The sequence below is a fragment of the Chrysemys picta genome, chromosome 5 (assembly GCF_011386835.1).
Source record: "Chrysemys picta bellii isolate R12L10 chromosome 5, ASM1138683v2, whole genome shotgun sequence".
Lineage (NCBI taxonomy): Eukaryota > Metazoa > Chordata > Testudines > Emydidae > Chrysemys > Chrysemys picta.
In genome coordinates this window covers 28565322-28578010 of record NC_088795.1, presented here as the reverse complement: position 1 = coordinate 28578010, position 12689 = coordinate 28565322, and the positions used below count along the sequence as shown (strand labels likewise).

The following is a 12689-nucleotide window of genomic DNA, read 5'->3' as shown; positions in this document are numbered from 1 at the left end:
ACAGCAAAACATATGAAAGACAACAAATGCAGATGGATCTTCAAAGTCAATTTTCTTCACTTCCGTCATTATACTCTTTTAGAGCTCATTAAGATTGTCAACCTCATCCTGTGATGGCAGCAGACTTACCATGGCAGTGAGAGTCCCTAAATTGGGGGTATAAAGTTGACTGGCAAGAGGCAAAATTTTGGAGTCCAAGTCAGATCACAGTGTCTCTTCTCTAGCTAGCCAAGTTCAATATCACATTTAAAGACAATTAAATGGTATTTAAAAAAAAAAATCAAATGTATTAGGAAACTTCCTTCCCTCTGCCCATTAATTCACCTCTGCTTTCCCCCCCAATACAGGTCACACCCTCCACCTTCTTATGAATTCTCCCTACTCAGCCTCACTTTTCCTCACCAGTGAAAACGCACACACCTGCCCTACCTTTGGGAGATTCTCTCTCTCTCTCATTTCCCTCACTCTTCCTCCCAATAAGGAATCTCTACTCCTCCCATCCAGGACTGCCCCCATCCTGTTCCCTGGAGCAGGGGGAATGGAAATACACCTATTTCCCAAAACCTGCTCCTGCAGGACTCAGCAACAGTAGAACACAGGGAACGAAGGTATGGATGCTGCTGGGCTCAGTGTCAGCAGGGGCCAGGGAAGGAGTAAGGAAGGAAAAAAGGGAGGAGCCGCCCAGCTCCTGTAGGATTTTGTAGAGAAACGAGCCTTGGTGGGGAGAATTGGGGGGGGGGGGGGCGGGGGAGAGGGAGGGACAGGGCTAGAAAGGTGCCTCTTCAGAACCCTGGCCTATAAGGGGTTATGGCATCCCCACTGGCTGTACGAAGCTTCACTGCTAGGATAGCGGAGGGGAAAGGAGCAATGTCCTATGTCCAGTCCAGAAAGGGGCTCCCTCAGCAGCTCTAAGCTAGCTCCCTCCCAGCCCCTCCGAACCGCCACAGCCAGGCAGCTGCAGGTAGGAACCCTTTGTAAATTACAAAGGTAGCTGCAGGATGAAAGAAAAGGCCCTCAGAGCTGGATATGGCCCATTGGCCATATGTTTGACACCCCTAGTTTAGAGGAAGTGCCATAACAACAAATGAAACCCTAGCAAAACCCACATCCTCGCTCTATTTACTTAGCCCCCTTTCGAACTCCTGGCCACTTACCTTCACAGATCATTGGTTCAATTGTAAACACGTGACCAGACTTCATCACACCAACAGCCTTATTTTCTGAAATGAAATTAGAATGCGAATTATGGTTGAACATATCTTCCAAGAGTGAAGGACAGAAGGTGTATGGAAGGCTCTATCCCTTTAATGCAGTGTATGCCTGAACTAGGACAGGTGAGGGGAAAAGTCAGAACAGCACTGCAGAGCAACCCACTTTCTTCCACGTTATACTTCTATCTTCTTCCCCTCCTTTTCTTCTCAAACTAGTATAAATTTGTTATACTTCTATTTCAGGAAAAGTGCTTGCAATTAATTCCTGTCTTTTCTAAACCTCAGTTTTTGCTCCATGAAAGTGATGAGCAAACTTAATGTAGACACTCGTACAGAATTTTTTTTTTTTAAATGGTGAAAAAGCACAAGTGGCAGTCTGAATAAAAAGCATATAGTATAATTGTTTAAAATAAAAATTCAAAGACGATTTTAAAATGTTAATTTGTTTCCATCATTGATACTCCTCCGAGCAATGTCATATACAAAAGTCAAGAGGGGATGAGATTCAGATAATCTTGCTGTCCAGAGGAGACATGGCAACAAACAGTTCTTTTGTGTTTACTTTGGCAAGTAAAGAGTCATTCTGTTACTTATTATTTTCGCATTACATTTTATTTAGCTAAGGTGTTAGCAGAGGTTTTCAAAGCAGTATAGGGATTTAGGTATATTAATAAAGTTTGAATAGAGAATGTATCAATTTTAGTGGAAGTGTTATGTCTAAGTCACCTACATAGCTTTGAAAAATCTCAACCATTATGTCTTCAGACTGATTTACTGAATACAGTACAGTATATCTTTCTTACACTTAAAGAGGCTTCCCTGTATCCTGATCATGTGCTGCTGTTGCATGCTACAAACAATTACGCTAAGCCTTCACCCCTTTTGTCTCTGTACCAGTTTCATCCTCTTCTTGTAGATTTTTACTCTAATCTTGTTCAGCAGAGTTTGTGGACTAAATTGAGTGGTCTTGGTGGGGTTCCCCCCCCTTAAAAAAAAATCTATTTGAGTTTAGCCAGAAACTCCACTCTTTTCTCATTAACAGTTCTGCTTTGGATCTTTCCTTTTTGCTTCTGTCGCTCATCCAAGCCTAAGGAAAATAATGCCTTTCCCTTCACAAAATGAAGCTTGCTTATTGTCCCCATCAAAAAAAATGTCCATTGTCGCTAATAACCAGAAAGAATTTTTTTTTTGGGGGGGGGGAAGCGGGGGGTTGGTATAAGATGCCTCCTTTTCAACAGAGACTGGGTATTCACAGAGTTTTACAGGACAAAACTAAAACAAAAGGGAAGTACTACTTTTCCACCATACTATTAGATTTCACTCCCATTAAAGCTGACATGTTAAGAAGGGCCTGAGCAAAAGCCAGTGACTTCTATGTTATCATCCATGACAACAACACAACCATCTGTGTGTGATACAGAGCTTGTCAAGAGTAGGAAGCTGAAGGATTTTTGGCAGCTATGGGAGAGAAGGCGTCATGTCAGGGGAGCTCTAGCAGCTAGAATGGACTGGAGCTGCTTGTCATTGGAGAATTGGTTGGTTTAAGTGGTTGGTTTTGCTTCCCTCCCTCAATTCCCCACTGGTCTTTCAAGTTCTCCCTCTTCCCTACTTTCACTCCCCATTTTACCCCTGCTGTGACTGCAAACCTCTGGCTGCTGCACTGTCATCTTCCAAACTGAGTCCAGCTGTGCTAGCCTCAGACATCCCTTCTCCTCACTGAACTTTGGTACACACTGGTGTGCAGTGAGATCTGTGCTGTTCCAAATCCCAGAGCACGCCACATCACACAGTAATTCAAGTGGAGATAAAGGGATCCAAAACCGATACAGCTACCACAGCAGCCCAAACTTGATAATCATGGCTCTAGGTCACCAAGGAGTAAGTGGGGTACTGGTTACAGCAATTGCTATTCACCACTGGGAATGGAATTCAAAGTTTCAGCTCAACCCCATCCATTCCAAATAGCCAGCACTAAGAAAACTGAGTAATTGAATCAACAAAATTGTGACTGGTCATGTGGTAAGCTGTCACTCATCCACCACAGCTAGGGTCCATTCCCCACCCCCAGAGTAGATGCACATTGGCTCAACTTGTTCATAACATACTCTAAATCCAACATTCAAGAAATCACTCTGTAAATACAAAAATCCAAAGTGACAGGCTGTCAAGCTATGTGCACAACTTTAGTATGGGAGGAACAAAAGTTCATCATGCTTATTCATCACTAGCAGATAATTGAACAATACTCACTGGCATAATGTGGCACATTGGGAGCAGTATGGAAAAGCTTATGGATCCCATGCCCACAGTAGCTCCGAACAACTGAAAATCCATTTGCTTGGGCGTGTTTCTGAATAATATTTCCCAGCTCTCTATATCGAACACCAGGTTTTACTGCAAGATAAGACATGCACCATTTTAAAAAGAGCCCTCCCCTCCTTCAATACATTTTACCATCTACAAAGGTTGCCACCGGCATCTCGCTATAGGATAAGATTCCAGGATTGCCACTCTGTCTAGGCATCACTCTGAAGCCTAGAATGTCTGGTGAGTCAGTGTGAAGTGATAGAAACAGCTACGAGCATGGTGTAGGGCTCTTTTTGTTTAGAATATGACCAGGTTCAATCATCACTGGGCTTCATGGTCTGTTACTGTCCAATTTTTAAGTTCTCAGCCATTTTTGGCTTTTTTACACATGACTTTATGAATTATACCAGTGTGACAACACAGGCTTTCAGCTACCAGTAGCTATACAATAGCGATAGCCGGTATGTCCATCTGCCTTTGTGCACAGCCTCTTGCACCATAGACCATTAAATATAATTCAACAGAAGCTCAGTGTGCAAATGAGCTGAGTCTGACAAGTTGGGAGAGGAGACCAAAGGCGGCCTTGTCTTCCATTATCTCAGTCTCACACAGAGGAAGACAAATGAGAGATAAAGAGGGAAATACCTCCTTCACCAAAAAATGAATTTTTCTTAAATACAAGCTCCTGTCTTAAAGGAACATAGTTGAAATCAACTAGATTTCAAAGAAAGAGTTCAAACTCGTTTGAGACACTACACCTGCCCCTGAGTTCCCCTGACAATTTTTGTGGGCTTAGCAATCACATTTTCCTATTTAAAAAAAAAAAAAAATCTCTCTGTATTGTTGCTAGGTAAAAGACCCACACAAACAAGAGAAACCAATTGTACACATAGTGCTGTCAGGTACACAAAATAAACACAATGAAAAAACAGTGAAGAAATGTGTCTCTCTCTAATCTCATTTTAGATGTTAGTTGTAACAGTCACAGGTAAAAACATTCATTCAGGAGTACGAATTTAAACTTGACTCTGTCTCTTTAGCAGTCCACATGAGGCAGAAAGTTAAGCAAACAAAATGGTTTGGAATAATTATTTTGAGCATTTTTAAAAGAGAGATTCAATATATATTTCTCAGAGAACAAATTTAACTAGAACTCTATCCTGCTAACTCTCTGTGTGTGGAAGCCGTGCTAAACCCATCTGGAGGCCCATCACCGAGACAGCTTACAGGTGCATGCTCCCAATTAGTAAATTCATAGCACTATAAAGTTATAAAACCAATTTTCTTCACTTTTCAAATGGTGCTTTTTGTTAAATGACTTGATAAATAATTTTTTTTTGTTTTTGGAATTTTAAAAAAGTTACTCCTTCCTGGTTTCCCAAAACATCCTATGCGCTCTATCTTTTTTCTAGACTGTGAGCAACTCAGGTCACGTACTCTTATTTATCTTGCAGAGAATCAAATACATATTTGCATGCAACAAACAACAGTGTCATATATGGATCAGTTAATCAAATAGAGATTATTACAGCTTTTCCATGGCAATACTCATTGCAAATAAATGTTGCAACAACTATCAATAGAAACTAAAATACAGCATTTTAAGAGTGACTCTGCATTGTACACTATAAGCATATTCTACTAGCAACATGCATTAAGTATGGTTCTGTAACAGTAGTAATTCCTAAGTATTAGTTCAAACATGAGAGTTCTAATATTAAAAACCAATATAGCATTACACCTTAGGCTTCAGCAATGGTACTTACCTGCATCGATTGCTTGCATTAGGCACTCATAAGTTGTCTGAACTAGTTTCCTTGCACCCTCATCAACTTCCCCAACGTAAAATGTCTCATTCAGATCCCCATGATAACCATTGCGATATATAGTGATATCCACTGCAAAGAACATCAAAGAGAAAACGTCTCACTTCTTGGCCCTTGTTTTGCACAATAGTAATAAAATACGAAGTACTGTTGCAATGCTAGAGTTACATGCCCAAGTGCTCCGAAATAAGAACATTCCAAAACTCCAGTAACACTGACTTGGCCACACTGTCCAGATTATAGATTTCATGGTATGAATTAATAAAAGTGTTATGTAGTTAAATTGTTCATATTAATAAAGGCAGAAGGAAAATATATAAGTGCAATACTGCCATAGCAAGCTTATTTCTGAGTGCTTGATTTAACAACCTTAAATGTTGCTGAAACAATTTTTTTGTTTAATTTAAATGGAGGAGGGCGGTATTCAACATATGCACCTTAGAACAGGGGTGGGAAAACCTTTTGGCCTGAGGGCCACATTGGGGTTCCAAAACTGTATGGAGGGCTGGGTAGGGAAGGCTGTGACTCCCCAACCAGCCTGGTCCCAGCGCCCTATCCGCCCCCTGCCACTCCCCACCCTGACTGCCCCCCTCAGAACACCTGACCCATCCAACCCCCCCCCCCCCCCGTTCCTTGTCCCCTGCCCACCCCCTCCCGGGACCTCCTGCCCCTAACCGCCCCCCCCCAGAACCTCTGCCCCATCCAACCGCCTCCTGCTCCCTGTCCCCTGACTGCCCCCGGGGACCCTCTGCCCCTTATCCAACCCCACCGCTCCCTGCTCCCTTACATGCTGCTCAGAGCAGCATGTCTGGCCACCACACCACCGCGGTGCCCGACAGGAGTTCATAGCCCCACTGCCCAGAGCGCTGGCAGCATGGCGTGCTGTGGCTGCAGGGGACGAGGGACAGCGGCGGAGGGGCTGGGGACTAGCCTCCCTGGCCAGGAGCTCAAGGCCTGGGCAGGATGGTCCCGCAGGCCCTGTAGTTTGCCCACCTCTGCCTTAGAATCTTTTGTATCTCTGCCAGACTCCAAAATTTAAGTAGCTGTGCAATATCCCAACCTTTTAGCTCATTGTAAGTAATTTCAACTGTGCAAGCTCAGTACATAATTTTTTAACTGTCACCTCTTTGTTAAATCAAACCCCATTTGTTTCCAAATGAAAACAGGCAATAGTCCTTAATGAGCACTAAAAGCATGTCTTCCCTGCAAAGCATAAGTAAAAATACCCATGACCAGCTTGAATCTAGCAAGCATGGATAACAACAGTAGTGAAGATGTGATAGCACAGGCTTTAACACAGGCTAGCAACCTGATCAGACCCAGGAGGCTACCCTAAGTTCAAGCCTGTTCTGTCACATCTTTACTAACTATTGTTACACGTGCTACTTAGATTCAAGCTAGTCATAGGTCTGCCTACCTGTGCTACAATCATAACTTTACTTGCAATGAAGACATACCCTAAATCCATGTCAAGTCACAAAGTTCAGTTATTTTTGCTGTAGTCCTGTCCAAGACAGTGTGAGTGGAAAATTTATTTGAATGGGAAAAGTTTATACTAAAAAAAGTTTACTAACATTTACATTTTGACATAGACAGACCATGGAAGTTTTCAGCCCCAAATGGGGAATGTTTCAGAAAGTTATGATCGTGTGAAAAGAGTTATGTATGAGAATTATTTTGCAACAGTGATTATGGCAGGTATCTGTGAAGAACATGAGGACGAACTGCAATAATGTATGAATACTGTATGGGATCTGACTATGGCTATATGACAACTATATTGATGACTGGAATGTTTACTAGGTGCATATGTTGGTTTAGTTTAATAGCAGGGTTGTGGGAAACTAACTGGACCGTATCACAATAGATCCACATAATCAACCTCTCAGTAAACTTTTTGGGAGTCATTAAACCAACGCCTGAGCTTTTAGCTGCAAAGATGTTACTTCTAGGTGTCAGACAAGTTATAGACCGGTTTTCCCCGTGCTGGGAGCCAACAGATCAAAAGGACTTTAAACAGTGAAAAAAAGTCATTCTCTGTCCAGAGGGGGAAGACAGTTGTCAAGGAGCTGTTCCCTGGTAACAGACTGACACACACATGCCCTTGGAGGTCTGAAGAAGTCAGGCCTTCCCAAACTTCCACAGGGACGGTAAGCTTTAGGAAAGACAGACATGTATGTAGTCCTTTTAGTGTTTTAAAACCCCATTTCTTTTATGTTATGTTTTATTCCTACTATTAAGATTGAACAATACTTTGATTTAAGAAAGCTGTTTTGGATCACTGTATTTACTACAGATCACAGCTCCCAAAGGGAAGAGTTGCAGGTGCCAAATCCAGTCGGGCCTTCTGGTGAAGCACAGTTGATCCACACAAGGCTAAAGCCTGGGACCTGAGTGGAAGAATTCCACCCCAAGAAAGGGGCAGGCATGAGGCCTGATACTAGGGGGCTGTACTCAGAAACCAGAGAAAGGAGACAGAGATACAGCTAGCCCTGTCACCGTGACAGTATCCACCAAATATCATTGTACATTTATGTTATGCTCTTCAACCCAAAAGGATCCCAAATTGCTTTACAAACAAAATTAAATAGAAACCCAGGCCCCCCATACAGAAAACATCTGGGCATGCACTTAACCATAAACACACAAGTAGTCCCATGTGAGAACTGGAGGTGAAAAGGACTACGAACAAAAGTGAAACTGGCTTCATTTATTTTCATTGTCAAAGCTAAGAGAAAATGCAAAAAGTAAAAGTTAAAAAATTACTTCTAAAGTACTCCATCCAGTCAAAAGATTCGAGGGCCCAGAACACCACAATCAAAAATAATACTGCACTTAGACTGCAAGCTCCTCTGGGAAAGGACTTGCCATTTTGTGTCTCTATAAAAACCCTGAGCCACGAGGATGCTATACAGTAGACATAACATGATAATAAATATGATCAAAAACCATCCTACTAACAATTTATCCCAAACTAATCAAGGATAATAATTTCTACCATTAAAACAGTCAATGTACCATCATTTTGTTCTGTGTTTGTACAGTGCCTAACACAATAGGTTTCTGATCCATGACTGGGGCTCCTGGGCACTATCACAATAAATAAATAAATAAATATACTATGATAATTAAAAAGCTGTTAAAATTGGTCTTTTGTCCAACTCTAATTAGTTGGAATTTTACTCAATCCATGAATTTGGATATGTAGTTGCTAAGTGTAACAAAAAAGCTAACTAATGAGTAAAGAAAAATAAAACATGCTTGAAGAAATAACTTCCAACCATGATGCACCATCCTAAATCAAAACTTTGCCCCACTGAGTGTTTCAACTGTAAAGATTAGATGCAAGCAGAGCTGTTGAAAGGTTTGACTTTTACATCACCTACCATTAACAATATCACCCTCTTGCAATGGCCGCCTGTCAGGAATTCCATGGCAGATCACTTCATTCACTGACGTACAGCATGACTTAGGGAAATTATAATAATTCAGCGGGGAAGGATAGCAGTTCCTTGCAATGCAGGCCTAAAACAGATTTAGAAAATATATACATATTATACTTTAGATTAGCAAAGACATTCGTAAAGGAGAACAGATTTGCAGTATGACTGATATTTTAAATTCTCTCTGTATTAGCAGCGATGCTTGAAAATATTTCCTCAAATGCTTTCCCCTGCCCCCCCCCCCAATTTGTTTAGACTCCTGACATGCTCTCTCTCAGTTTAGTTTGTTTATTTTTATTTTTTGCATTTCCTCTCAATATTGACAGTATGAAACAAGCTTCATTTATTTTCTTTTGTTTATAGCCATTTTCACTTCCAGTTATCAATGCTGCAATATTTGGCTTGTTAAATATCTTGTGGGAATATTTATTTGTTTAAAAGCTAACTGTTTTGGAGTGGGTGCTTTTTTAAACAATGGAAACATTTTGGCTAGTCTACAACTTTATAAAATTTCATGTTTACAAAAAGTAAAGGCTGAACACAATTTAAGTTGGCACCATGCCTTTAAAACTTTTTTTGTTTTAATTATATAACTTCTTTGTCTTTCTGTAACAGTTTAAAAGTTCTATACAGACACAGACACACAAAGGCCGGGTCTACACTAAGAAGTTAGGTCCAAGGAAGCCACAGTAAGTCGACCTGTTAATGTATGCGTCTACACTACCAGGTCCTTTATGCCGACCTAAGACACCTCAACTTCTGTAATCCACCTCTGGGAGAGGCTAGCACTAAGTTCGATTTTCGTGGGTCGACTGCGAGGTAGTGCAGATGCAGCGTTGTGTAATTCAACTTAATTGGCCCCCAGGTGGTGTCCTGCAATGCTCATCTGTGAGCCCTCTGGAGATCATTCTCAACTCTGCTGCACTGCAGCCAGGTACACAGGAAACAGCTCCTCCCCTGCTAAAGCCCCAGGAATTTTTGATTTCCCATTTCCTGTTTGCTCAACATTGGAAGCATGCCAGCGTGAGCACAGCTGATCATGGAGACTACACGCTCCAAACGCACTCCAGCCTGGTCTGCACAGGAGGTGGTGGATCTCATCGCTGTGTGGGGAGAAGAGTCATGCAGTCCGATCCAGCAGAAGAAACACGGACATCTATACAATGATTGCTTGAGGAATGGGGGGAGAAGGGCTACACGAGGGACACACAGCAGTGCCGTGTGAAAATAAAAACTTCGCCAAGCGTACCAGAAGGCAAGGGAGGCGAACAGTCGTTCTGGTGCTGAACCCCACACGTGCCAGTTCTACAACGAACTGCATGCGATTCTCGGGGGTGACCCTACTAGCACCCCCACAAGCAACGTGGACACCTCACCAGTGAGAGTGTCTAGGGACAAGGAGGATGATATGGTGGATGAGGAAGAGGAGGAGGATGGGAGATAAGTGAGCAGTGGATCCATTCTCCCTGAGAGCCAGGAAATATTTTTAACCCTGGAGCCTTGTGGGTTGCAGGACATCACAGTGGCCGACCGTGATGCCGGGGAAGGCACCTCTGGTGAGTATACAGTTACAATCAAAGTTCAGTTAAACTTTAGCGGGCACACACATTCAGTGATATTGCATGTTTACTGTGAAGAAAAAGTGAGGTGCTGTGGTTCTCTGCTTACAAGAGGGCGCTCTAGCTATGCATAGGGTCACCCCTGGAAAAGACTGTTTATGTGGACTGGGATATCCATGAAGGATTCCCAGGCTATCTCTAGGAAACTTTCATGGAGGTACTCTGTAATCCTTTGCAGAAGGTTTCTGGCTAGGGCAGTCTTATTTCTTCCACCATGGTAGGACACTTTCCCATGCAACTCCTGAATTAATTCTGCTGACATCATGGTGGTACACAGCTTAGCAGCATAAGGACCGAGTCTATACCCAGACACCTGCAGCATCTCCTTCCTTTCCGCCTCTGTTACCCTCAGGAGACTGATATCACATTGGGTCACCTAGGAAAGTTCTCATTAAAAGTGCTCTTACAAGGGGGGGGCGGGGGGAAGGGCATGTAGACCCACCCACCCCTACATTCCAGATCACCAAACCAAGTTGCCGCTAATGTGCCTTTACTGTGCTCGGCCTGGATCAGCAAGTAGTTTAAAGTGGCTGATATGGGACTGGTGCCCCACATGAGAGATTCTGCAATTTGGGAGTGAAAAAGTTTCCCCCTCTCCCTCCACCCCTTTGTAAACAGCTTCCCATGGTGCTTTGGGAAAGGGCCATTGTTCGACTAGCTATGTCTGCTCCCGACATGAGCCTGCCATAAACTTCATTAAAAGTGCGGTCACCCATGGGGGGGGGGGGGGGAGGCACTACGCACCATGTCTGGAGCGGCAAAATGGCAGTGAATGGTTACGGATTCTGATTATGTTATGGCTTGCACCTAGAGTAATAAGTTTGGGGGGGGGTTGTTTTTTTTTTTAAATGGAAATGGCCTTGCTATGAAAACATTTTAGTCATGTACAATGGCTCCTTTATTTTTCCCCCATGACTGACAGCTGGAAAAGTGTCTTTCGGCATGTCATCAACACCTGAAAGCAGACTTTCGCTGATTAGGAGGAGGAGAAAGAATGCGGAGGACATGTTCACCGAGATAATGAACACCTCTGGGACAGCTGACGCAGAGCTGAGAGCGTGGAGGATTTCACTGTCTGAGAAGTTAGACATGGACATGGAGAACAGGAAAGCTTCCAATGACTGAGAGCGTGCAGCACAGGATGAGATGCTTCAGATGATGAGGGACCAAGCAGACATGTTGAGGCGTCTGGTTGAACTGCAGGAACAGAAGCAGGAGGGTAGAGTCCATCTGCAGACCCTGGTGGACAGGCAGCCAGCATCGCCTGGCACAGAATCACCCTCCCCAACACGTTCCATGACACATGGGAGAAAGTCCATTATCCCTTTCACTTAACTCAGGGGGAGGGTACAAGGAACAGAAGGCGCCCATTCACAGACCTTTGATGGTCTGGAATGTGGTGTTATGTTACACAGTTGAAAATGTTTCTCCCATTCCAACTTTACAACCCCTTTTCCCCAAGGTTACCATTTTTTCCTCTGTTCTCCCTCTTTACTTATGCTTATTAAATAAAGTAAATGGATTCAAGAAATAATTGTTCTTTATTGAGTAGAAGCACTGGGCTTGGGCAGGGGAGGGGAGGTTGGCTTTACAGGGACAGTGACACAAGCCAGGTGAAGGTTTGAGAAAGCACAATGCAGACAAGCAGCTCACATTACTGTGACTCATTACTGAAACGGCTTTTCAAAGCCTCGGGGATATGCAGTGCCCCTTGCTGTGCTCTTCTTATTGCCCTGGTGTCTGGCTGCTCAAAAATGGCTCCCAGGTGATCTGTCTCAACTGCCCACCCCTGTGGAAAAGTTTTCCCCTTTTTTCCTCCACAGATATCATGGAGCACACAGCAGTCAGCTATAACCATGAGGATGTTCTCCTCACTAAGGTCCAACCTTGTTAATAGACTTCTCCAGCGCCCCTTCAAACGACCAAAGGCACATTCAACCACCATTCAGCACTTCCTGAGCCTATAGTTGAACCACTCCTTACTGCTGTCCAGACGGCTGGTGTATGGTGTCATGAGCCATGGGAGCAAGGGGTAGGTGGGGTCCCCCAGGATAACTATAGACATTTCAACATTGTCAATGTTCATTTTGTGGTCTGGAAAGAAAGTCCCAGATTGCAGCTTTTTGAACAGACAGGAATTCCTAAAGATAAGCATGTCATGAACCTTTCCCAACCATTCTATGTTGATGTTGATGAATTGCAACCTGTGATCCACCAGCACTTGCAACACCATTGAAAAGTATCCCTTTCGATCTATGTACTCTTTGGCAAGGTGGTCTGGTG

At 43.2% G+C, this 12689-nt stretch overlaps 1 protein-coding gene and 1 long non-coding RNA gene across 2 annotated transcripts in view; one reads left to right on the top strand and one right to left on the bottom strand.

Moving 5' to 3' along the window:
* The window catches only part of METAP1 (methionyl aminopeptidase 1), a 37589-nt gene that overhangs the window by 2201 nt on the left and 22699 nt on the right, over positions 1–12689 (bottom strand). The window contains exons 7-10 of the mRNA XM_005278483.5: positions 8731–8869; positions 5285–5416; positions 3462–3605; positions 1155–1220 (exon numbers count right to left, since the gene is read on the bottom strand). Coding sequence (XP_005278540.1) covers positions 1155–1220; positions 3462–3605; positions 5285–5416; positions 8731–8869 — 481 coding nt within the window. The remainder of the gene's footprint in view (positions 1–1154; positions 1221–3461; positions 3606–5284; positions 5417–8730; positions 8870–12689) is intronic.
* Positions 8869–12146, top strand: LOC135983895 (uncharacterized). The gene is made up of 2 exons (XR_010601720.1): positions 8869–10343; positions 11329–12146. It is a non-coding gene; the product is annotated as an uncharacterized LOC135983895 (long non-coding RNA).